At 43.6% G+C, this 25,311-nt stretch overlaps 2 protein-coding genes across 2 annotated transcripts in view; one reads left to right on the top strand and one right to left on the bottom strand.

Annotated features, from left to right (window-relative positions):
* LOC311141302 (uncharacterized protein) overlaps positions 1-5,832 on the top strand; it is a 53,156-nt gene extending 47,324 nt beyond the window's left edge. Inside the window, exons 5-7 of the mRNA XM_084176596.1 lie at positions 1,234-1,388; positions 3,744-3,983; positions 4,215-5,832. Of these exons, the coding sequence (XP_084032722.1) occupies positions 1,234-1,388; positions 3,744-3,983; positions 4,215-4,952 (1,133 nt within the window). The 3' untranslated portion in view covers positions 4,953-5,832. The remainder of the gene's footprint in view (positions 1-1,233; positions 1,389-3,743; positions 3,984-4,214) is intronic.
* Positions 5,833-9,368: 3,536 nt separating this feature from the next.
* Positions 9,369-24,618, bottom strand: LOC311141303 (E3 ubiquitin-protein ligase CHFR-like). The gene is made up of 18 exons (XM_084176597.1): positions 24,500-24,618; positions 23,845-23,986; positions 20,745-20,844; positions 19,879-19,988; positions 19,291-19,350; positions 18,952-19,167; positions 18,416-18,592; positions 18,145-18,334; positions 17,761-17,915; positions 17,355-17,517; positions 17,042-17,211; positions 16,623-16,739; positions 16,441-16,524; positions 15,731-15,801; positions 15,349-15,436; positions 14,932-15,039; positions 14,738-14,810; positions 9,369-12,050 (listed from the first exon to the last, which is right to left on the bottom strand). Exons 2-18 carry the CDS (start codon positions 23,948-23,950, stop codon positions 12,008-12,010), a joined length of 2,031 nt encoding a protein of 676 aa, XP_084032723.1. The 5' UTR covers positions 23,951-23,986; positions 24,500-24,618; the 3' UTR covers positions 9,369-12,007.
* Positions 24,619-25,311: the final 693 nt, after the last annotated feature.

The following is a 25,311-nucleotide window of genomic DNA, read 5'->3' as shown; positions in this document are numbered from 1 at the left end:
GTTATAAGAGACGATGGCAGAAACATTATGTACAAAATAAATTACAAATAACGCGGAAAAACACACATAATAGTACAATTGGTTAGAGGGCTGTAAAACGGCAGCCATCTTCTCCGGCTTCCTCTTAATTACTGTATTAACCCCTCGTTCCATGTGTCTCTCCTCAGGCCGGTAGTAGCTGGTCCACTCCAGGAGTCTGAGGTACGGAAGGTTCCTCAGCCCCCACTGGACATCGAGGGGGCACCGGCGTACTCGGTCCGGTCCATCTTGGATTCGAGGCGTCGGGTGGGGGGCCTGCAGTATCTCGTGGAGTGGGAGGGGTACGGTCCGGAGGAACGGTGCTAGCATCCTCGATATCTCCATGTTGAGGGATTTCCGCCCTGCTCCGCGTCCTCCTGGCCGTCCCCGAGGCCGGGGTCGGCGCACGGCTGGAGCCGCGCGTCAAGGGGGGGTACTGTCACGAATTCAGCCGAGGCTGCCCCTCCTCCTTGCTCGGGCAGGCTTCAGCGTTCGTCGTCACCGCAGTACTAGCTACTACCGATCCATGTGTCTATGTTCGACTTGTTTTGTCTTTATTGGTCATGCCTGTTTCCCATCATGTAGTTATGTCTTCCCTATTTACCCTCTGTCTCACACTGTGTGTTGTGCGTGTTTGTTCATGTTTTGGTTGTCGTTAGTGTGCAGGTTTGTTTCCTACCTGCGTGGAGGTTTTGTTCATACATTTTGTTCTACGAGTAAAGTACGCTTTTTGACCAGCTCTGTGTCCTGCGCCTGACTTCGCCTACCGCATTACACTGACGCTTTGACAGCAGCATTAGAAGTCTCAATGGAAAATGGCTTTAGTTTTGGAGTAACACTGGGTTTATCCCAGAACAATCCAAAGTCTCGCTCATTGTTGCTGAGCCCACAGAGAGACTTACAGGTCATGACATTTAACCTATATAACAGCGTGAGAGCTTTTGGAACACCATGTTTCTCCTCTCACTGAGTTCAACGATGTCACTATGAGTTAACAGGAATATGAGTGGACAAGTACAGTGGCTACACAGTGTACTGGGTGCACAGTGCAGTCATTTACAGTAGCCTATGGAGACCAATCTGTAACACTCCATTTCAAGTGCTCTTTTAGGGACAATACATCTGACTGTTCAATGTAGCAATGTTTTAATTGTAGGCTATCTGTCACCATACAAGTATATGATTAATAAAACCACTTTCCCTTTTCTTTCCCAGGTTCCCCAGAAAGTGTTGGTGGTGATATGTCCCAGCATGCTGAAGTGGACCTCTCATCCAATGGTCTCACAGAACTGGACTTGGGGTCAGATGAGGTGTTTATCATTTCGTCTGTGCCTAATCCAAGCAGCAGACTGCCGTTCTCGGCCCACACGGTAAGGAGCGAGGCAAGGCAGGTAACCCAGAACCCAGGTGAGGACCCATGGTGGTGCTTTCCTCTAGGGTGACACCCAAGCAGTAGCAGGGAACCCAGGCTAGGGCCTTGGTGGTGCCCTCTTCTAGGGGTGACACTCAGGCAGTAGAGAGAACCCAGGCTAGGACCCGCTCTAGGGGTGGGTGACACCCAGGCAGAAGGCCCCGTCCTGCCAAGTATTTTTTCCTTGAATTCGCAACCCTCTGCTGGTAATAGCTATGAACCACACCGCCTGGTGGTCGAGGTGTCAGAGTATAGAAACACAGTGACAGGGGATTGGCTGTAGGAGAGGGTTTGATACAGCATTTTTGCTTGTGCTCTATTGGAATAAGAGTTGGCATAAGGCAGGCCTGGCAGCTATTAGGGAGCTGGCGAGCTTTCCTGCAGCCTAGCCTAATGGATGTATTATCTGTGAAGCCAGTTTCCCAGCTCTAATTCTCTCTGTGTGTGTGTGTGTGTGTGTGTGTGTGTGTGTGTGTGTGTGTTCATGCGCGTTTGCGTGCTGTGGTGCATTGCTGTGTGTGGTCTGTATGTGTTTGTGTACTGTTTGTGCAGATTGTGTGTATGTACATATTTGTTCAGACTGATGATGGGAAGAAGGACTCGCACAGGAAATCCGTCCAGAGCCTTATCCGTTCATGTAACTAGCTAGATGGAACTCGCATTAATTTCTCGTGGACAAACTACATAAACATAAATGGTACCGTAGCTCTGTCACGATACAACGGCATGTGTGAGATAAGGAGCAGCATTAGTTCCGGTGCTTGTGTTTATCGTCACTGGTTATTTGGACAAATCACAATTTTACTGATTTTAGCATCTTTAGAATTTCAGAAGGGGAGGGGACATTTGGCCTATAAACTTGCCCGTAACTTGTAAAGAGAGAGGGTGGAGCTCTTCATTCTGGTTCCGATCCTCATTCTATCTCTCCTCTTAACGCGTATGGACCCAGAACTTCATCGAGCATCTGACCAATTACAGAGGACTTTAGTTCTGGGTTAACCAAGATTACGCTTGTGTAAAATATTTGCATTGAGTGTATTTTGCCAAGTGAGTAGTTTGCATGCGCCATGACAGCTAACATTAGCACTATAAGCTTACACCCACTGACTGGCTGTGGCTAAAATGAGCCTAGCTATCTGCGTCTGCATTGTGTCCAACTCTGTCATGTTTCCGAGTAGATTATTTATCACGAGCTCAATTCCCGCCACATTTTAAGCCCCACCTACACAAACTCGTGATTTGTTGGGAGAGTTGTATGTCTGTCTGAAGAGCACCCTCCCCAAAATGGCCAAGAAAATCTGACATGATCCTCAGACCTAGTGCTGTTGCCCTAGGTCTAGGATTTCCGAGACTAAGTGTGGGGGGTAATACAGGGCTCTGTTTCACATCTGGGTGGCTTATCCTCCACCTTTTTGCCCAAACTGCAACAAGTTACCATTGGTGGGGGGCTTTTGTGGTGAGCAGGGCACTTCATTTAAAACCTTCCTAATTCTTGTCTAGACTAAGCGAGCTGTTAATGATTCTGTGTAAGGATTATCTGGCTCTTTCTGGGAGGAGTACCCCCCCCCAAACCTGAATAATGATACGTGACTGATGTGCCCTTCACCCCTGACCTGCCATTCCTATTAGCGCTAGGCCCGCATTCACAAAGACTCTCAGAGTGATCTAAAAGGCAAAACTGATCCTATATCAGCAGTCCTATCTGAGAATCTTTGTGAATACGATTGCAGGAATCACTGACTGCACCCACTACCAGGCAAGCAGCACTTGTTGTTTTGAATTGCATGTCTGATTCTGTGGTTTGCTTGCTGCCCTTTTAGGTCAACGGCGATTGGAGGTTCAGTTCAGAGCTTGAATATAATGTGACCTCTGATACAAGCGAGCTATTTTTATTAGTGATAATTTCTTGTGAATGAGTCTCATTCACGCTCTGATGCCACTGGTGGAGAAAACTCCATTGGCTGAGGGCTCAAGTCAGTTGAACACACATTGTATTTAAGCAGTGGCTGTTTTTCCCATGGTCAAATAAAAGTATAGACTAATCACAGGTAGATGCTTCCAGTCTCCAGAATAAGTGTGTGCGTTCCATGGCAGTAAATTGTAAACTAAGACACTGTGTAAACATTGCTACAGTGGGTTCAGTGGGTTCATTGGGTTCGAGCGGTTCTACTCTTTCAGATGCTTCCAGTTTTCCAAATAAGAAGTCTGTTTTCAAACTACTGTAGGCCTACCCCACATGCACACAAATACACTGAATGCCGGGTTTGATTGAATTCCATCTGATTTGTTTGATGTGTGTCTCTCCTCTCGGCAGCGGGAGAGGTTTCTAAGGCACAGTGACACCGGCCCTGGCCCTGTGACTGACTGGCCCTCTCTAGACCCGGCTGCCTCCCCCACAGAGACCAGGGCTGCCCAGGATGGCAGTGCCAGCTGTGCCCGGCCACGGGCCTGGAGTGTCCGTACCTTCCAGGACTTCCTCCCTCCACTGCCCCAGTTACATAAGAAGTGGTGCAGTTGGAACTCCACCAGTCCCTTCACTAAGCTGGTGGACAGCGTTAGTTGCTATTATGTTATTGGTCATTCAGCAGATACTGTATTTCTTTACGTTTACATTTTGGTTATTTAGCAGACGTTCTTACCCAGAACGACTTACAGTCATGTAATGTATGTTTGCAAGTGGATTTTTTTATAGCAAATGTTTCATTACTCGATGCATAATGCATAAACCATGAATGTCGGGTTGCACTGCAGAGGGATATGTGTTGACTAGATATTGTTCCCCCAGGCACCGTCCAGCTTTGTGTCAGACTGCCGTGGGGAGAACAGCAGGAAGGTGTTCTCCGACCCCCAGCTGGAGGCCCAGAACGACCGTAATGCCTCTGACTCCTCCATGAGTAACGACTCGTACCCCTTGGCTCAGCCAGCCCAGCGCCAGCGCCGCCTCAACTCCACGAGCAACCTTCGGCGTTCCCGCTTCACCGGGCCCTGCTTTGGTCTGCTCTCTGGGTCTGGCCCCTCAAACAGCACCAAGGCCCCCGGGGGCCCCCACCTCCAGGCCTCCCCGTCCGAGCCCAGTAACGGCCCCTCTGGGCATGGTGTGATTTCCCTCGATTTCCCAGCGGAGAGCGACCACGTCAGTGTCCCTGTGTTTTCCATCTGTGAGGAGGAGGACCGGCAGCCCCTGGTCCTGGCTGAGCACCTGGGCCAGTCCCCCATGCTGAACGGACTGAGCCGGGGGCCGTACGAGGGGAAGGCGCCCGCCAGTGGAGGCCCCAACCCTGGTCCCCAGAGTCCAGCCAACGGCCCCCTCCTCCAGAGGGAGAGGTCAGAGTGGAGGCCATGGGGGAGTCAGGCCTCAGGAGGGGCCAGTCCTTACCCTCTCCCTCAACCCTCTGACTCACCCACAGCCGCCAACCCCACCGAGTTAAAGTTTGCCTTCGTGCAAAGCACAGCCAATCATATCCAGATGCCTTCCCTCAGCCAATCAACAGTGCCATGCAGTGTGACGGCCAAGGAGATGTGACCAGTGAAAGTCCAGCATCCAGACCATGTGACAGACAGAGCATGGACTACTGGGTTGGCCCAGCAAAGCAATAATTAACTATTTTTAGTTCCACTTTTGTCAAATGCAAAACTTACCTTTTTGATTACTGAAATCAACTTTTATATGACATTTGTACATTCTTGAAGTAAATTGCTTCATGGTGACAAATTGGATGTTTTCATACTAGTACCCACAATATATTTTTTTATCAAGTTAAAACCACTTCATCAATATATGCTGTATACCACACCAAGGCGTTTTCAGCTTCAGTATAATTTGTTTAAAAAATTAAACTTTAAATCATGTTGAATATGGATGTTAAAAGAAACCATGCTAGTATTTTCCAAGAGCACTTAATTTCCCAACTCATCTGAGCACTTTTGTACCAGTTAATCGTTTTGATACTTTTCATCAAATTGAAAATTATTAAACATAAGCACTTTCAACGCAATAGCTCACTCATGCTTGTGGATTTTGTGCTGAAATGTGCCAACTTCTGCCTTTTGTCCAACAACCATGGGCCTTGAAGCAGTGAATTATAATAGCACCACAGAGCTCCATGGGGACTGTATACTATTGCTCTGTGCCCTCCAGTGTTAAACTGATATAGATCACACGCAGTTTATTAACTTCAACGCTACAACAATGTATACAAATGTATTCCTAAGGCTGATACTGGGATATAAAAGGGAATTGATCATTGTAAAAATAAAAAAAGTGACAAATGCCGTAACTAACATTCAATAGATGTAGGCATATATGACCAGCTATAAAGATAAATGTCGCAATTGTAAACCTAGAAAATAAATAGGGTTGGTGGGAATTTGTGCAAAGAACTTTTAATAAAGGTTGTTATCTACGTAAATTGCTGCTTCAGTTCTTGATCATTTGATGTCAGCAGAAAGTAGTAGGTAGCAAGTCATGCATCTTAAACACAATGAGGGAACAAGTATTTGATTAGTGCAGTAAAAAAACAGACATGGATCCATATACCGAACAAGAAGTATTTTAGAATTGCTAATACAGGGTAGGGGCACAACTCCAGCCTTCAAGGATCACAGTCCTGCTGGATTTCATTTCTACCTGGCTCTATATTGATAAATCAATATTTAAAGAGTTTTCTGCCATTAAAAAGCTACTTCTCATTTTTGAAAACGGGCTATGTGGCATCGATATGAGTCAAACAATTATAGTGTCAAGATCTACTACAAAGTGTAAATAGGAAGATGATGAGAAAAAATTGTTAACCCCCCCCCTCCCCTCCCCTCCAAGACAACGCTTGTTTGGCTTCAGTCATGGCCACTGCATTTCTTAATGACCAAGCCCAAAAAACGAGGCCAAATCAGGAAGTTCAGCCCCCCTTTAATGACCAAGCCGAAAATTAGGCCAAATCAGGAAACCCCCTTTAAGTTGATTGACTAAGTGCAGTGCATACACCTGGTTGAACTCCCAGAGGGGTATACTACGATTTTCTAAAGCTAGCTTCAGTTAGCTTCACATTGCAGCTCAGGCTTCATCCAAACTATGACGGTGGATATTGCTCATCCGCCCTGCCGCTAAGTCTAGCAGGCTTGTAACTGCAAAATTCTTCATTGAGACAATGCTGAAACATCGATCCATGGGCGAGTCAGTGCCCCATTTTTCATTTCTCACAAATTCAGCAAATTCTGTGAAATAGATTTGTTGAAATGCAGTCTTTATTCTATTACTTATTATTATTAATGCCATCTTTGGTGTGCTTATCAATGCAGGAGCACCTTTTTCCCACTCCTATCGATAAAGTAATTGTATTAAGTCAAACAAGTTTTACTGTGCGTGAAGTTTCAAATGCATTCTGTCATTACTAAATGTGTAATGTGATAGGTATTTTAACATGACTATTTAACAAAAACACAACATTTTATCAGCCATCTTCCTCAAATGAAGGGGATGATGACGCAATCGGAGGGAATCTGATTTAATTGGTCCTCAACTCGCGGGGGGTGTAATAAAGGGCTAGTGTACTAATTTGGTTAGAAATTAGTACACTATTTGTTTTCTTAATTTTTTCGTTGTGCTTTATCAGGGGGTGCTGCAGCACCCTCATCACCCCTACTTCCCGCGGCTATGGACGTATGTAGTATAGGGCTCAGAATTTGTATTTTTTAAACAGAAACCCCCGAGGGCCAGAGTTGTGTTCCCCTGCATTAAACGTAACTAAGCGCTCGATTCAATCCGTACCGTGGAAGTTCAGCGCTATAGCGTGATAGAAATTGAAAAGCAAGGTTTGCGTTGACTGCATTCACGGTAAACGCTGCATATGTCGGCTCAATCGGAAATGACCTTTACATTTCAATCGTGCTACAGCGCTGAACTTCCGCAACACGGATTGAATTGATCCCTGAGTGCTGCTCTACATGCCCATTCAGTCAGTCCTCCACTTCATAGAATCTATTAAACAAAGTACAGACGGGATTGTTCTGAACGTCTTGGGAGGATTTGATGAGGTAGAATTAAACTTAAGCTTGATCCAGACTTTAATCACAAAGTGAGTAAATATTTGCCATAGAATACATTGTTTCTCTAGGAGAGAATGCAAAGCACCCTCCAAAGCCTCTTTAACACCAATTCCGGATCGGCGGCTTGCACTGTTGTTGGCTTAGGGTGCCCAGATCCTCCTGTTGGAAATAATTAAGGTTCAGCTCTGCTGTGCTGTGGGGAGGGATCGGCTGGCTGGGGAAGGTTGTGCTGAGCTAGGGCCTGAGCCTCTCAGGAATGCCACAGTGCGAACCCACAACAGGGAAACCATGACTTAAGACCACAAATTAAGACATGAGCTAAGGCCTCGGGCAGAAAGCGGGCTGATTATTTGTCTCCCTTTATACCCACTCAAAAAACCCTGGGTGCGGGGTTGTGAATATTGCCACTAAACAGTCGTCACAATGAGGGTATATCGTTAGGCTACGTACAGTGCATTCTAAAAGTATTCAGACCCCTTGACTTTTTCCACATTTTGTTATGTCTTTTCTAAAATTAATTAAATAGTTTTATTTTATTCAATCTACACACAATAACCCATAATGACAAACCAAAGACAGATTTTTAGAAATGTTTGTAAATGTATAAAAAATAAAAACTGAAATATCACATTTACATAAGTATTCAGACCCTTTACTCAGTACTTTGTTGAAGCACCTTTGGCAGTGATTACAGCCTTGAGTCTTCTTGGGTATGATGCTACAAGCTTGACACACTTGTATTTGGGGAGTTTCTCCCATTCTTCTCTGCAGATCCTCTCAAGCTCTGTCAGGTTGGATGGGGAGCATTGCTGCACAGCTATTTTCAGGTCTCTCCAGAGATGCTCGATCGGGTTCAAGTCCGGGCCACTCAAGGACATTCAGAGACTTGTCCCGAAGCCACTCCTGCGTTGTTTTGGCTGTGTACTTCGGGTCATTGTCCTGTTGGAAGGTGAACCTTCGCCCCAGTCTGAGGTCCTCAGCGCTCTGGAGTTTTCATCAAGGATCTCTCTGTACTTTGCTTCGTTCATCTTTCCCTCAATCCTGACTAGTCTCCCAGTTGCTGCCGCTGAAAAACATCCCCACAGCATGATGCTGCCACCACCATGCTTCACCGTAGGGATGGGGCCAGGTTTCCTACAGACGTGACGCTTGGCATTCAGGCCGGAGTTCAATCTTGGTTTCATCAGACCAGAGAATCTTGTTTGTCATGGTCTGAGAGTCCCTTAGGTGCCTTTTGGCAAACTCCAAGCGGGTTGTCATGTGCCTTTTACTGAGGAGTGGCTTCCATCTGGCCACTCTACCATAAAAGGCCTGATTGGTTGAGTGCTGCAGAGATGGTTGTCCTTCTGGAAGGTTCTCCCATCTCCACAGAGTAACTCTGGAGCTCTGTCAGAGTGACCATGGTGTTCTTAGTCACCTCCCTGACCAAGGCCCATCTCCCCCGATTGCTCAGTTTGGCCGGGCGGCCAGCTCTAGGAAGAGTCTTGGTGGTTCCAAACGTCTTCAATTTAAGAATGATGGAGGCAACTGTGTTCTTGGGGACCTTCAATGCTGCAGACATTTTTTGGCACCCCTCCCCCAGATCTGTGCCACGACACAATCCTGACCTCATGGCTTGGTTTTTGCTCTGACATGCACTGTCAACTGTGAGACCTTATATAGACAGGTGTGTGCCTTTCCAAATCATGTCCAATCAATTGAATTTACCACAAGTGGACTCCAATCAAGTTGTAGAAACATCTCTAAAATGATGAATGGAAACAGGATGCACCTGAGCTCAATTTCAAGTCTCATAGCAAAGGGTCTGAATACTTATGTAAATAAGGTATCTTTTTTTATATATATATATATATATATGCAAAAAAAAATTGCTTTGTCATGAGGTATTGTGTGTAGATTGATGAGTAAAAATGTAATTTATTTCATTTTAGAATAACGCTGTAACGTAACAAAATGTGGGAAAAGTCAAGGGGTCTGAATACTTTCCGAATGCACTGTAGGTAGAGTTAAAACACCAATCCCAAGTTTCACACACATTGATTACACAAGGACATTTCTCAATGGATGTTGTAATAGAGAATAAAGAACAGAGTTGTAGCCTACACCATTTCTGCAGTGCTTATTACAGTTCAGCTTGGGGCCGGTATTCAAACAAACACAAAGGACCAGTAAACTGTGATAGACTAAGGGAATTTCTGCTTGAACAGATAGACATCTGTGGCCTTTACAGCTAATTTAATCTCCATGAATGTTTGGGAAATTGCCTTCAATCTATCGCTGTGTACAGGTCATTAATCTGTGTTTGTTTGAATTCCCACCTAATTGTAATCTTGTGTATCATCAAAAGAACAGTTGGGTGCCGATCGCGGGTTATAGGCATTGCAGCTTTTAAAAGGCAATTTCCGATTGAGCTGGCATATGCAGCGTGTACTGTGAATGGGATCTCCGCGAACACGGGAACATTGCTTTTCAAACCCGCAATGCCTATAACCCACAATCAGATTGAATCCCAGCCTAAGTATTCAAATGAGTGATTCAGATTTTTCAATGTGTGCGAGCTGAATTAGAAGCAAATACCCTCAAAGCTAGTCTTGCTTGTAAACAGATCTAATACAAACAGTTTGCACGCTCTACTTTTTCCCCATCTTAAATCAATGCTGTAATTTAAATGTCACAATTTACAAAGTCACATTTACAATCTGATGATTTAAAACAACTATAATCTCTTAATTTCATTTCTTTCAAAGTTATTTAAAACGTTAAATTGCATCAGAATGTAATGACTTGCATACCCCCCCCCCCCTCACACAAGGCCACATGAATAAAATAGTATATCAGGCTATTCTAGCTAGCCTAAAGGTCTCTGATAAACAAACTCTGTTATAAGATTGATATAAAATGCTCCAAGGTTACACTTCAATATGGCAACATATATTGAAAAACGTCCTCATTGTATGAACTAGAATACAAAGCAACAATTCATAATACTGTCAGTTTAACATTGACACACATGAATTCCTGAAAACGTTGGGTGGTTTCTGCGAAATTGGTCTTGCAAAACAATACAGAATGGTAATCCTTACTAACAAGTATGATACAACCAGTATGGATCAAGTCGTTGGCTTAAATCAACATGTTTAGCCAACACCACTAACCTAATATAATGCAAAAAGGAGGAACAATTCTACCCCACGAACCCTCTAGTCTAGCAAACCATTGTGCATTCTAACAAAGAAACTGCATTGGCCGTTACTACTAGTTCTCTAATACACTACTTTAAAATCAGCTTTACGTTGATTATCCCAGGCAAAGCATATAACTCTACACCCCCGCCTTTCCCAGCCTCAGATAAAACATTTCAACCCTTACCCCTTATTATCCCTGCCTGAAGAACTGAAATCCTGTACAACTAACTATCCATGGATTCTCGCTCAGCCCTATAATGCTCAGCTTGTACATGGCTTTTAGCCCTTGTCAGGAAATCCACAAAGAAACCCAGCAGAAATCCCCTTTTCACAAAACTACGTATAACCTCCCTTTTCCAATAAATACAGATGGCATTGTCTTTCCAGTTAGAAGTCTTATTAATATGTGGAAGCAGCAACTGTCTGAATTCAAAATGGTCCCACTGAATATCTTTGTCATCCATATAAATCACAAGAAACCTCAAAGTCTGTATATGCATAGAAGTCTTTAAACAACATAGCTGTGATTCAACCTAGTTTGTTTGGGGGAAGGTTCCAACATATGAATACTATTTAGATGTTTAGAACACAGTTCGCTGCAGTATTTTCACAGAAAAAGTAGGAAGCTCTAGATTCTAATTCAAATACATAATTCTCCAAGATATCTAAAGCACTACACCACAAGTTAAGAGAAAAACAAAATCAATTGATCCTTTTCTTTTTTTTGTGCTAACTACTCAGGCACGGAAATAGAAAAGGTATCAACAGCTTACTAATATCAATATGTGCCTTATAAGCTACCGTCACAAAAGATGCCATTTCATCCTGTGTATAACAGTACATGTATGGCCAATGTCCATTTTGATTGCCAACTGTTCTCAGTAGGTGTATTTTTTTTTATCCCTCACCAAACTAGTCATATGATCAGGTACCCAAAAGGACATGATAATGTAATAAAGGGTGATGACCATATTCCTCATAAGATATTAGTCTATGATCATCATATAGGGGAATCAGGTCCTACTGACCATAGCATTATCCCACTCACTCCTACTATACCTATAACACTAGGCTAATCATGACCTAGCCAGTCTTCTCAAAAGAGTTTGATTGTAATTTCTGCATATAATCAAATACGTAAAGTCTATAGAGCCTGTGAGAGAACTAGAAATTATTACCTAAGAGAGATACCTTTCCTCAGGGCAAGAAGCTTCTTAATAAAGGGGGGAGGGGGGGACGACGACGATCCCTTTGTATAGAGACAGACAGTAATACAGGAGATCATTGGAAGTCAGTCTTCGCTTCAGTGATTGGATAGGAGCCTTGCATAGCAGGTCACCCACGAGGCTCTTCAGCTCTTGAAACGGGTCTGCTCACATATGTGGTTGAATTTCCTGCAACAAGGTGAAAAGGAAACAATACAAATGTGTCACATCATGAACCAGAGCTGCTGTGTGAGGAGCTGTGACGTGTGAAGGAGTGATTGCAGCTTTCCTCTACTAGCAGGTGTGATTGGCCAAGCTGATACAACAGTGTCCTCTGCTGGTAGAATGCATGTACAGCCACACTGAAGCCTCCAACAGTGACCACACAACTATACAGACACTACATACATAAAACTATGTCATGACCAAAGGTATGTGGACACCTGCTCGCCAAACATTTCATTCCAAAATCATGGGCATCAATATGGAATTGGTCCCACATTTGCTGCTATAACAGCCTCCACTCTTCTGGGAAGGCTTTCCACTAGATGTTGGAACATTGCTGCGGGGATTTGCTTCCATTCAGCCTCAAGAGCATTAGTGAGGTCGGGCACTGATGTTGGGCGATTAGGCCTTGCTCGCAGTCGGCGTTCCAATTCATCCCAAAGGTGTTCGATGGGGTTGAGGTCAGGGCTCTGTGCAGGCCAGTCAAGTTCTTCCACACCGGTCTCGTCAAACCATTTCTGTATGGACCTCGCTTTGTGCACGGGAGCATTGTCATGCTGAAACAGGAAAGGGCCTTCCCCAATCTGTTGCCACAAAGTTGGAAGCACAGAATCGTCTAGAATGTCATAGTATGCTGTACGTTAAGATGTCCCTTCACTGGAACTAAGGGGACTAGGCCGAACCATGAAAAACCGCCCTAGACCATTATTCCTCCTCCACCAAACTTTACAGTTGGCACTATGCATTGGGGCAGGTTGCATTCTCCTGGCATCCGCCAAACCCAGATTCATTCGTCCGTCTGCCAGATGGTGAAGCATGATTCATCACTCCAGAGAACGCGTTTCCACTGCTCCAGTCCAATGGCGGTGAGCTTTACACTACTCCAGCCGACGCTTGGCATTGCGCATGGTGATCTTAGGCTTGTGTGCGGCTGCTCAGCCATGGAAACCCATTTCATTAAGTTCCTGACGAGCAGTTATTGTGCTGGCTTTTGTATGTACAGTGGGGGAAAAAAGTATTTAGTCAGCCACCAATTGTGCAAGTTCTCCCACTTAAAAAGATGAGAGAGGCCTGTAATTTTCATCATAGGTACACATCAACTATGACAGACAAAATGAGAAAAGAAAATCCAGAAAATCACATTGTAGGATTTTTTATGAATTTATTTGCAAATTATGGTGGAAAATAAGTATTTGGTCAATAACAAAAGTTTCTCAATACTTTGTTATATACCCTTTGTTGGCAATGACACAACAGTTTTCACACACTGTTGCTGGTATTTTGGCCCATTACTCCATGCAGATCTCCTCTAGAGCAGTGATGTTTTGGGGCTGTCGCTGGGCAACACAGACTTTCAACTCCCTCCAAAGATTTTCTATGGGGTTGAGATCTGGAGACTGGCTAGGCCACTCCAGGACCTTGAAATGCTTCTTACGAAGCCACTCCTTCGTTGCCTGGGCGGTGTGTTTGGGATCATTGTCATGCTGAAAGACACAGCCACGTTTCATCTTCAATGCCCTTGCTGATGGAAGGAGGTTTTCACTCAAAATCTCACGATACATGGCCCCATTCATTCTTTCCTTTACACGGATCAGTCGTCCTGGTCCCTTTGCAGAAAAACAGCCCCAAAGCATGATGTTTCCACCCCCATGCTTCACAGTAGGTATGGTGTTCTTTGGATGCAACTCAGCATTCTTTGTCCTCCAAACACGGCGAGTTGAGTTTTTACCAAAAAGTTCTATTTTGGTTTCATCTGACCATATGACATTCTCCCAATCCTCTTCTGGATCATCCAAATGCACTCTAGCAAACTTCAGACGGGCCTGGACATGTACTGGCTTAAGCAGGGGGACACGTCTGGCACTGCAGGATTTGAGTCCCTGGCGGCGTAGTGTGTTACTGATGGTAGGCTTTGTTACTTTGGTCCCAGCTCTCTGCAGGTCATTCACTAGGTCCCCCCGTGTGGTTCTGGGATTTTTGCTCACCGTTCTTGTGATCATTTTGACCCCACGGGGTGAGATCTTGCGTGGAGCCCCAGATCGAGGGAGATTATCAGTGGTCTTGTATGTCTTCCATTTCCTAATAATTGCTCCCACAGTTGATTTCTTCAAACCAAGCTGCTTACCTATTGCAGATTCAGTCTTCACAGCCTGGTGCAGGTCTACAATTTTGTTTCTGGTGTCCTTTGACAGCTCTTTGGTCTTGGCCATAGTAGAGTTTGGAGTGTGACTGTTTGAGGTTGTGGACAGGTGTCTTTTATACTGATAACAAGTTCAAACATGTGCCATTAATACAGGTAACGAGTGGAGGACAGAGGAGCCTCTTAAAGAAGAAGTTACAGGTCTGTGAGAGCCAGAAATCTTGCTTGTTTGTAGGTGACCAAATACTTATTTTCCACCATAATTTGCTAATCAATTCATTAAAAATCCTACAATGTGATTTTCTGAAGAAAAAAAATGCTCAATTTGTCTGTCATAGTTGACGTGTACCCATGATGAAAATTACAGGCCTCTCATCTTTTTAAGTGGGAGAACTTGCACAATTGGTGGCTGACTAAATACTTTTTTTCCCCACTGACTGTATGTATATGTATATATTTAAGCTTGGACTGTGGAGACCTATTCAGAAGATAATGGCCACATGTAACTTACGTGGCGTGGTGTGCCTTTACTTGAGTACGGCAGTTGCGTCCCCAATAACAGTCAGGCCGAGACGTCACAGCAGCTGTGGGAAAGAATATTAAACAAATCAAGCTTAATTCCTAATTCGGACATGCTAGTTCATTGCCATCTCCCAGTCTACTGCCGTTAGAGGCTGTGTCGTTGTGGGCAGTGCTCTCTCTCACCTGGAAGCTCCGAGGCAGGGATGTTCTGTCTGTATTTGTAGGCCAGCTCCTTGAAGGCACGCAGGCCGCAGCAGAAACACATTATGGCGTTACTGTTGATGCGATAATCTGGGATAGAAAAAGTGGAGAGTGAGAGTTACTAGTGTGTTCCAAAGTGAGGTGGAAGGATGCTCTGCACTGTCAGTAGGACTTAGAACCATGTTCAAGATGGGAAGCTTAATGGTGGCGTTCCAGTTTATCGTTTTTGCAGTTGTGTTGATTATCATATCTCATAACATCTGCAGATGTGGCTCAGAAACACTTTATTATGATGTAGCAAATTTCTGAGAGATGTGCAGTGCAACTGCAAAAAAGACAACCAGGAATGCTTCCAATCTCAAGTTTTATGCGAGGTGAAAAGGATAGTGTCAGACTGACCAGAGAGATAGAAGGTTCCCTGTTGCAGGCCCCGAAGACCCTCCTGTAGCATGTCCCTCCACGACATCCCTCTGGCTGCCAAGTAATTCTGCAAGCAGAAGGGATGACAGGTTATAGATTATAATATTAGACTTTATTGATCTCCATAGTAGAGAAATTATAAACAAATGCAAAGGAAATACATTCACTTAAACTGGGTTATGTAACCAGGGGCCGGTTTCCCAGACACAGATTAAGACTAGTCCTGGACTAAAAAGCATGGTCAATGGAGAATGTCATTGAATGTGTTTTAGTCCAGGACTAAGATTAATCTGTGTAGATGCTGTTTCTGGGTGTACAGACAGACCAATGGTTAGAGCCGAGGAGTATAAAAAGGAAGTACCTGGAGGATCTCTGATTCATAGTTATTGCTGTTCAGAACACCGTCCAGACATTTGTCTGTAAGGTTGAGTTCTGTGGAAGAAGACATGGATATTATATTTCTCATACTGGTAAACATGCTACTGCAATGTGATACGGTAACAAATGATGAGTAAGACATCGGGATAATATAGGAAATGTATCTTGGTAAATTTCCATTTGCAACCACTACTGTCAATAAACTTTCCACAATGATAGTGTTACCTCGGATATCACCCAAAAGGTCTTGTTAACTAAGCATCACAGCCCAGTGTGAAGTTTGTACCTGTTCTTTTCTAAGGTCAATTAAAGAACTATCCACAAACTTGGTATCAAGTACTACAACTTGATACTAATTCTCAAAGGGATAGTTTGGGATATTGGCAATGAACTTGTGGATAAAAATGTTATGTCTGCGTCCAGTATGAAGGAAGTTCGAGGTAGTTTCGTGAGCCAATGCTAAGCTAGTGCTAGTTAGCGTTGGCTAACGAAACTACCTTTAACTTCCTTCATACTGGATGCAGAGACATACATTTTTTATCCATGAGTTCATTGGACTGCCAAAATCACGAACCTTAAATTACCATTTTGTTCAACCTTGTATTCTTTATTTACCTTTGAATATATCAGGGACAAACTTTGAACCAGTGCTTAGTAAATCTAGCCATTAGGAGTACTAGATCAGAGACAAACCATTGAAATGTGCTAGACAGCCCTGACAGCCGATCCTCTGGCAGCCCCAGTACATGTGGCAAAAGGGCTGTTGGCACGTCACACCTGCCCAACACAAAGAACCACATCCATCAGCATATTCAGCCAAAGCAACCGTGCAGTTGGTCCATTAACATTGACTGACAGGCGTGTGGGCCACACACATTGCTGAGCGGAGAGTTGCTGGCCAATGAGCTCGGCGCGGCGGTCTGGCATGGGCTGCAGGCAGCAGGTGCAGATGACATGGCTGCCCCGAGGGCGGCACGTGTACTCCGGAGGAGCTGCAGGAGGAAGACAGGACACAGAGGGAGACATCTCAATAGGATACATATCTTCTGGGTCAAGGCCCTGAAGGGTGCACACTGTACTGCAGATGGTCAGATGCACTACAAGAATTCTAACACATTTCTGTGTTCAGGCGAGTGCAACATATTGATAGATAATTTGATCTGTAAGTGCACTCCATTATGTTGTCACTACATCAACCAATACAATGTAGAATTATTACATATCAGATATAAAAGCATTATATAAATGTAATCCATTATTGTCATGATCACCAGTTCGGCACATAGTTCAGTACCTGTAGTTGGGAGGTCAGAGCATGTTGATGGCCCCTCTCCAGGGGGTTTCCCAGCCCTGTCCTCAGGAGTTGGTGGGGCTGGTCCTAGAGGAGCTGGCCCTGTGGCCCACAGTACCTGGCTGACCTCCTTCCTGTAGCCTGGACACTGTCTGCACATCACAAAGGGTTGGCTGTGGACACACAACAACAGGAACAAGGAGAAAAGGTTTCAGAGGGAGAAAAACACACAACAACGCGGTCACACACTCTTGGTGACATACACACAAGACCACAAACACTTTCACGCATACACACAGCTACCCTTTTATCTGACCTGATATCAGAGGTGTCACTGTCGTTGTCAGAGAGCTCAAAGAGATAATCAGAGCTGCCCTCTTCATCAGAGAAGGAACGCTCAATCTTTGGCTGCAGCATGTCCCGGGTTATCTTGTTGTGGCTGTCCATGCTCTTCAGGTCCTCCTCACTGCGACACTTCTCTGTGGACACACAGGGTCAATATTTCAATGCTTTATCCACACACAAAAAGAGATGGTACAAACAAAGGCCCACATATTTTATAGGCTCGCCCTGTACAGATATTTGGGAAAAGGCACAAAAGACAAGGAGAAACACAAGACAAGATGCACAAATGCCGTGTTTAACAGGGGGAAGAGCTGGTGACTATCTCCAGTACTGTTAATGGAGGTACAAGGGTAGAGTAGGGCAGATTGGACACAAACCTGGGTGTTGGATAAGGTAGGCCTCCACCAGGTTGTTGAGGATGTGATTCTTGCGGATCCTCTCTACGGGGCAGCGACAGGTGGGGCAGAGAGACGAACGCTCCATCCAGCCAGAGTAACACGCAGCACAGAAGGTGTGCATACAGGGCTGCAGGCTAGTTGGGAGACACAGGGAGATGATAACATGAACAATGAAACACGCAGTAGCGGCAGCTTTCTGTCTTATAGAATGGAATTACTAGGAATTATAACATTTTGTTTATATGACTATATATTATATTTATTGAAACCTTTATTTTTCCATCTGCTGCGAAAAGCCACAAGCAATGAAAAAGTGGAGTGGGCCTATTTTCTAATGTAGTAATAGGTAGAGTCTTGCTGTACCTGACACAGTCATGAAGTAGGTCCTGACAGATGATACAGGTGAGCGACTCCTCCATTTTGTCAGTCTTGGCTCCTTCCACAGTCACAGCAGCTTTTCCCAACAGATCCCTGATAAGAGTTCCCTTAGCTGGGCCCGGGCCCACCACCTCAATACTGGAAGTATGTGGCAGTCCAAAATCATAGTTCTTATCTAGAGAAGGAACAGGGAAAAACTGTTACACTCAAGTGTCACCAACCAAGTATCAAGACCCCACAATGTAATGACACTGACCAGCACTGTCAGTTTTCCTCTTCTTTCTCTCTGGCTCCATGTCCCCCTCTTCCTTATCCAGCATTGTGACTCTGCTCTGGGCTTCAGTCTGTCGTGCATTTGTTGAGCAGAGGAGGTAAGAGTTGGGCTCCTCAGCCTTGCCTACAGAGGACGCAGCACATTCAAGACCCTCAGAACCTGAGAGACAAAGAATTAAAAGCCCATGAGATTGATGCAAATTCAGTTACCTGTGCCTGTCCTTCAATATCAGGAGATTTACAAGTAGTAGTGATCATAAAAGTCTGATCATATCTGATCAAGTCTATCATATTATCAGTTGGCCAGAGCTGTCCTTGAATTAAAGGATTTTGAAAGAGGTAAAGAGAGTGAACAAAGCTGGCACAATTTAAGGGAGACATGATATACCGGTTGAATAATTTGAGGGGGGAGGGCGGCATGCTTCACAGTTACCCAAAACATAGATTTACATAGAAGCCTCCCTGCTTCCCCTCAATGAGGACCATATAGAGCAAGCGCAGGCCAGATGGAAAGCCTACCTGAGGCAGAGGAGTGCAGGAGGGAGGCTGCAGAGGAACATTCTGTGGAGGGGGAGAACGTGTGGAGGAGGTGGGAGGAGGAGGTTGAGGGCTGGGGCTCCTCTAAAGCCTGCTGCTCCCGTGGAGGTCCAACCAGGAATGGCTCCACAGACACTGCTGCTGGAACAGGGCAGGGCTGGGCTTTCTGCTGCATATCTGAGCATTTGGTGGCACCGCCTGACAGGATGAGAATGGGTGGTAAGCAACAAACAAGCTAATGAAATCAGCCTGCAAATGTTTTTCATGAAAAATATAAGGTCGCCATCAAACATCACATTGATTTGGGTATTTACTACTTACCAATTGAGTCTTGTGAGAATGTCCTCTCTGCTTTTATGGACTGATATATGTAGGCAATGTCTGTAGGAGCAAGAGATTGCACACCATTCTTATACTCTACTCAGTTGTTGAGGCAAACTTTTGTGAACAATTCATTAAATATCCCAAAAAAGGGAACATATTACTCTTATTTTGATAGGTCAGCTAAACTAATTCTTGAACAACTCAGTTTACACAAGTTAATTGTGTATGTATTATATAACCAAGGTGGCAGCAGTGGGAGGTACACAGGAAAACAAGTGGCCTAAAAGACCTGTATGCACTATGAACTACTGATTTATAAACACTTTCTGAAGAAACTAAGAAAAGCGTTATATTCTTTCTACAGCGGTTCGTTTTTTAAACTTACACAACACTCACAATAATATGAAGTAGGCCTATATTAAGCTGGCAACCGTGCCCTATGCTCTGTGTTTATTTAACCAATTTGTTGAAGTTATATTATCTTAAGGAGATATAACCAATGTAAAACAGAGAAACCAACATTATCGTGTAGCAACAAAGCGACAACAGAGTGAAACACCCTAATCAATATAGGAAAGAACATACTTTGCTCTGGCTCGTTTTTCCTGTACACAAAGTAGATGACATCTCCATTCTGCAGCATATGAATCTGCTTTTTCACCAGCTTGGACATGTTAATCACTGTACCATTGGTGCTAGAGGGGTGAAAAACAAAACAAAAACACTAATCAGTCATTTCTGTAGTGGATTTATCAGCAGCCTTGGAAGAAATCCCAGACTAGGGATGCAGTTATTATTATAGCAGCAATGAACAGGGCATTGATTAAATAGTAGCTTCTCTTCATAGGATGTATAGGGATGGAATTGTATCCTACACTATTGAGTAACTAAACTGTCGCATTCAACTTTTCTATTGCAGAGGTTTCCACAATATTCAGGAGCAAAACAGAGTTACCACTGTGCTCAATGATGCTTAGCATAATGCAGTGGGTGTGTGTCTGTGTGTGTACACTAGAGTAATGTGTGTAGAGAAGACCTTGCTGACTCAGAGCATGGTAAAACATAACCTCTAATTACTGGTTAGTGCCATTTGCCTCATTGCCTGCAAGCTGGTTGCTTTACACTGACAATTAGACTGCACTGTGATGTGCAGGCAAAGATCTGTTCAATCCACCATTAAATCCACTGATCAGTCACAACAAACAGGACAATCTGCATAACATATTTTTCTATTATAATAAAACCTAACATAGACGCAGGTTCAAATCTATTTAGCTTAATTAGGCTAACAGATGTCAAATGCATTACATTACCATGTTATCACATTGTTAAACATACATAATTGATCAGTTGATCCTTGAAAATTGACCTACATTGAGCCTATAGGCTATACAGGACTTAGAAGAAAAAAACCCAAAGAAAAACCTATTGACAAGACACCCTCCTCATACCTCATGTCCTCTAGCCACACCAACCCTGAGCTCTCATCCTGGACTATCTTACAGTGATCCCCTGAGACCAGTTTGCTAGCAGGAAAGGAAAGATCACAGCCTGGTGAAAGAAAATGATGGTTAATAAAATGCACAGAAAATCACAACATAGTCTAAGATTACTATTTTCAACATGATTTGAATAAGCTAGATGTTTTCAAATGTTAGGCTACTTATGGAGCTGTTGTGCTATATCATGTGTAAAAAGCATTACTTTGTTTACGTCATGTTACTGTAAACAAGGCCAATTAGGACCTATTCATTATCCATTTTAAAATACCAGGAAAACATGGCTTTAGGCAATGGGCAGTTGATACTTTCACGAGTGGGCTCCGAATTACCAGACTGAGATTGTACAATTATGCAGATTTATTGTTGATACATTCTTCTCTTCTTCTTTTATACCATATTGTGGGTCCTGCATAGCATACTAGCTTATTAAACTCAGACACTTTGTATTGGAAAGAAGACTCCTGGAATTCAATATAATAGAGACTAAACCTTTCCTTGAGCAAAATCCATACAAAAAAACGTACTATTCTGCACACGTTCTCAATAGACACCTTTGTTATCATCAGAGGGGCTGTTTACGTTTAGTGACATAGGGCACTGTGCCTTGAATGAACTGGTTTTATTAAAGAGCCCAGACACTGCCTGGCACTCATGTCTATGACATGGTATCTTTTGTCACAAACATCAAGACATTTATAAACCAGATCCTCAAAAACAAGCAACATTCATTATATTTACCGTATTTTCCGCACTATAAGGCGCACTTAAAAGCCTTTCATTTTCTCAAAAAACGACAGTGCGCCTTATAATCCGGAGCGCCTTATGTATGGATCAATTGGTTAATTGGTTGATCCATACTGGTTGTACACGGCGCTCAAGGTGCTCTGTCAAAATGTTTCAGTATGAAAAACCAATAAAAACAATTTAATAATAATGAAATGTTTCAGTACGACTGGTAAACTACAAAGCCGCACCACTTGCAGCATTACGGTAGCCAGTACACACCGGTATTGTGCTTACTCACAGTCCCACACCACTTGTGTGTGTATAAAGACCCCAAAATGGCACCTTTCAAGAGACACGCTTACGACGCAGAGTTCAAGCTCAAGGCTGTCGGTCATGCAGTAGAATATGGGAATAGAGCAGCAGCGAGAGAATTCAACATTAATGAATCAATGGTACGGAAGTGGAGGAAGCAAGAAGATGACCTGCGCCAAGTAAAGAAGACTAAACAGAGTTTCCGCGGGAACAAAGCGAGATGGCCACAGTTAGAGGACAAACTCGAACAGTGGGTTGTTGAACAGAGAGCAGCAAGTAGAAGCGTCTCTACAGTCACTATTCGAATGAAGGCAACAGCGCTAGCACGGGACATGACAATCGATGAATTTCGAGGCGGTCCTTCTTGGTGCTTTCGTTTTATGAAAAGACGTAATCTCTCCATCCGCACACGAACTACCGTCTCGCAGCAACTGCCAAAAGATTACCAAGAAAAGCTGGTCACTTTCCGCGCATACTGCAAAAATAAGATCACTGAAAAGAAGATCCGGCCAGAGCACATCACCAACATGGACGAGGTTCCACTCACCTTTGATATTCCCGTGAACCGCACTGTGGAGAAAACGGGGACCAGTACGGTGTCTGTACGTACCACAGGGAATGAGAAGTCATCCTTCACTGTAGTTCTCGCCTGCCAGGCTAATGGCCAGAAACTTCCACCCATGATTATTTTCAAGAGGAAGACCTTGCCAAAAGAGAACTTTCCAGCCGGCGTCGTCATCAAAGCTAGCCCGAAGGGATGGATGGATGAGGAAAAGATGAGTGAGTGGCTGAGAGAAATTTACGTCAAGAGACCGGGTGGCTTTTTCCACACAGCTCCGTCCCTATTGATCTACGACTCAATGCGCGCCCATATCACCGATGCTGTCAAAAAAAAAGTGAAGCAAACTAATTCGGAGCTTGCCGTCATTCCGGGTGGATTAACTAAAGAACTCCAGCCGCTAGATATTGGTGTCAACAGGGCGTTCAAAGCTAGACTGCGAGCTGCGTGGGAGCAGTGGATGACAGAAGGCGAACACACGTTCACCAAGACGGGGAGACAGCGCCGGGCGACTTACGCCACTATCTGCCAATGGATCGTGGATGCCTGGGCTGATATATCGGTCTCAACTGTGGTCAAAGCTTTCACGAAGGCAGGAATAATATCTGAACTGCCAGGCAACAGCAGCGACACTGACTCGGATAATGACGAGAGGGAGCCGGGCAGGTTGGATGCCGTAGTCGCCCAACTGTTCAATTCGGACACTGAAGAAGAAGAATTCGAGGGGTTCGTGGATGGGGAATGAACTGAAAAAGTGAGCTTTACGTGTTATATGTAACTGAACAATGTTGAGTTATGCACTAACGTTTGATTTAGTGGTATCAGACTGTTTCTTTTACTACGTGTTTACTGAATCAGGGAAAGGTTCCCCTCCACGTTTGGGAGAAGAGTGAGCAAGGCTGGGAGATATTGTTAATATGCACATTAACGTTTGAACAACATTACCATGGGAGTGAACGGAGTTGTCAGAACGCTTAATAAAGTTTGACTTTATCTGACTGTTTTGTTGACATTCCTTTTAGCACAGCTCCATCTAGTGGATGCATAACGCAACCCCAGTCAATTCGTTTGACTACAGTATCTTCTATTCTATGCGCCTTATAATCCGGTGCGCCCTATATATGAAAACAGTTCTAAAATAGGCCATTCATTGAAGGTGCGCCTTATAATCCGGTGCGCCTTATAGTGCGGAAAATACGGTAGTTAAAAGTGTTCAAAACACTTTTTTTCAAATAAGTGTCATGTCTTATAGAATATATTTTACACATTACTATTATTGTGGGAGCAATAATCATTAATATTTAGAACATGTATTTTAGTAGCTCATTAAATATTTACATAATGTATAGATAACAGTTAAGTGTCCTACCACAGAACTTTCTATATCTTTCAGAAATTAGCCTACAATATGGTGAAGTGACTTAATCTCACTGTGTGGGATAGTAATTTTACCTTTTCTTCGCCCGACAGTGCATTCCCTGTTGACAAGCAATACTTCAGATTCAGTGTCCACCTTTACTAACTTCCCCCATGGTTGACTTCTTCCATGCTTCTCCATGTCCAAAGCTGGTACGTTCCAGTTTTCTAGCTATAACTTTTGATCAAATCATGAACATTAGAGATGCAAACACACTTCTTAGATCGGTGGCAGCAAATATGTCATCCAAGTATCGAAACCTATTCTAGTTGAGAAATGTGGAGCACTTGCTAGCTAGGTAGCTAACATTAGCTACTAGCTAACTAGCTTATTTTAGGAGTATAAACAATGAAGCAACCACCCTGTTTGGAAGAAGAAACGTCAACGTCAAGATGTTACTGTACCTAGCTAGCTAAGCTAACTACAGTAGCTAAAACGTTTGATTAGCAAGGTATTTAGAGTTAGTTGATCTTTGAAGCTAGTCAATCAAACAACAAAACAAGTCAATGGTGGACATGCGACGACAATCAACTTCGTTCTAAAAAAAAATAAGCACGCTAAAGCGGGCTGCTAACGTTAGCTAGCTAAGTTACTAGTAGCTAGCTAGCTAGCTACCGTTAGCTATCAAACTGCTTAGCTATCAAACTGCTTATCAGATGCTAGAAACGAGAAAGAATACGATTTAGCTACCTTGAAAATAGAGTTCAAAAGCGCGATTATTTCGTTCGATTATTTTTGCTTGAAGATGTTTTGTGCTTTCATTTTCCAGCTTGGCACATACACACACACTAGTTTACTTCCTGGCAACCAAAGGTATTTACAGGCAGCAGCTGATGGAGGAGGGGCGGAGAAAGTAGTCTGGAAAAAAATACAGGTTAAGACAAGAGGACTCGAATATCCCACAACTTGTTTGCAAAAATGGGACCAGGTCCCATTAATTTGTTTATTTTCTAACGCTTCCGCGTGGAATTATTACATTGTCTTAAAGCTGTATTTTTGGTCGAAAATATACTGTAATGCCAATGCCAAAACCCTGGATATACAACCATTTTCTTTAGGAATGTAGTGAAGTAAAAGTTGTCAAAATTATAAATATTAAATAAAGTAAAGTACAGATACCCCCAAAAAACTACTTAAGAAGTACTTTAAAGTATTTTTACTTAAGTACTTTACACCACTGCATGCAGCTAGAGTTAGGGTTAGGGTACCGTGTAACTATGTTTGTCCTCTGTAGTTGCATGCCTTTCTTTCTTTGCTGAAATCCATACTTTTTAATAAAACGTTAATCAAATAGAACCACCGACTGTTTCCATGTTGAGTTTCAATTGGCACATGCGCATTTGCGCTGAGTTGCCATCTTAGAGCAACAGCAATGAGGAAAACTGTCGGTGGTTGTATTTGATTAACGTTTTATTAAAGCTGCAATATGTAACTTTCTTGGGTGACCCACCAAATTCACATAGAAATGTGAGTTATAGATTTGTCATTCTCATTGAAAGCAA

The sequence above is a fragment of the Coregonus lavaretus genome (assembly GCF_964263955.1).
Source record: "Coregonus lavaretus genome assembly, chromosome: 14".
NCBI classification, from domain to species: Eukaryota; Metazoa; Chordata; class Actinopteri; order Salmoniformes; family Salmonidae; genus Coregonus; species Coregonus lavaretus.
The sequence above is the reverse complement of the archived record's forward strand: the minus strand, read 5'-3'. Positions and strand labels throughout refer to the sequence as shown.

What these genes read in the sequence shown, in the direction of transcription:
- LOC311141303 (XM_084176597.1), bottom strand. Translation starts at nt 23,950, where the DNA reads ATGGAGAAGCATGGAAGAAGTCAACCATGGGGGAAGTTAGTAAAGGTG. An exon ending in GTGTGGCTAGAGGACATGAG is followed by an intron (nt 19,989 to 20,744) that starts GTATGAGGAGGG and finishes TCACCCCTCTAG; the next exon opens with CACCAATGGTACAGTGATTA. An exon ending in GTAAAGGCACACCACGCCAC is followed by an intron (nt 12,051 to 14,737) that starts GTAAGTTACATG and finishes ACCTTGTTGCAG; the next exon opens with GAAATTCAACCACATATGTG.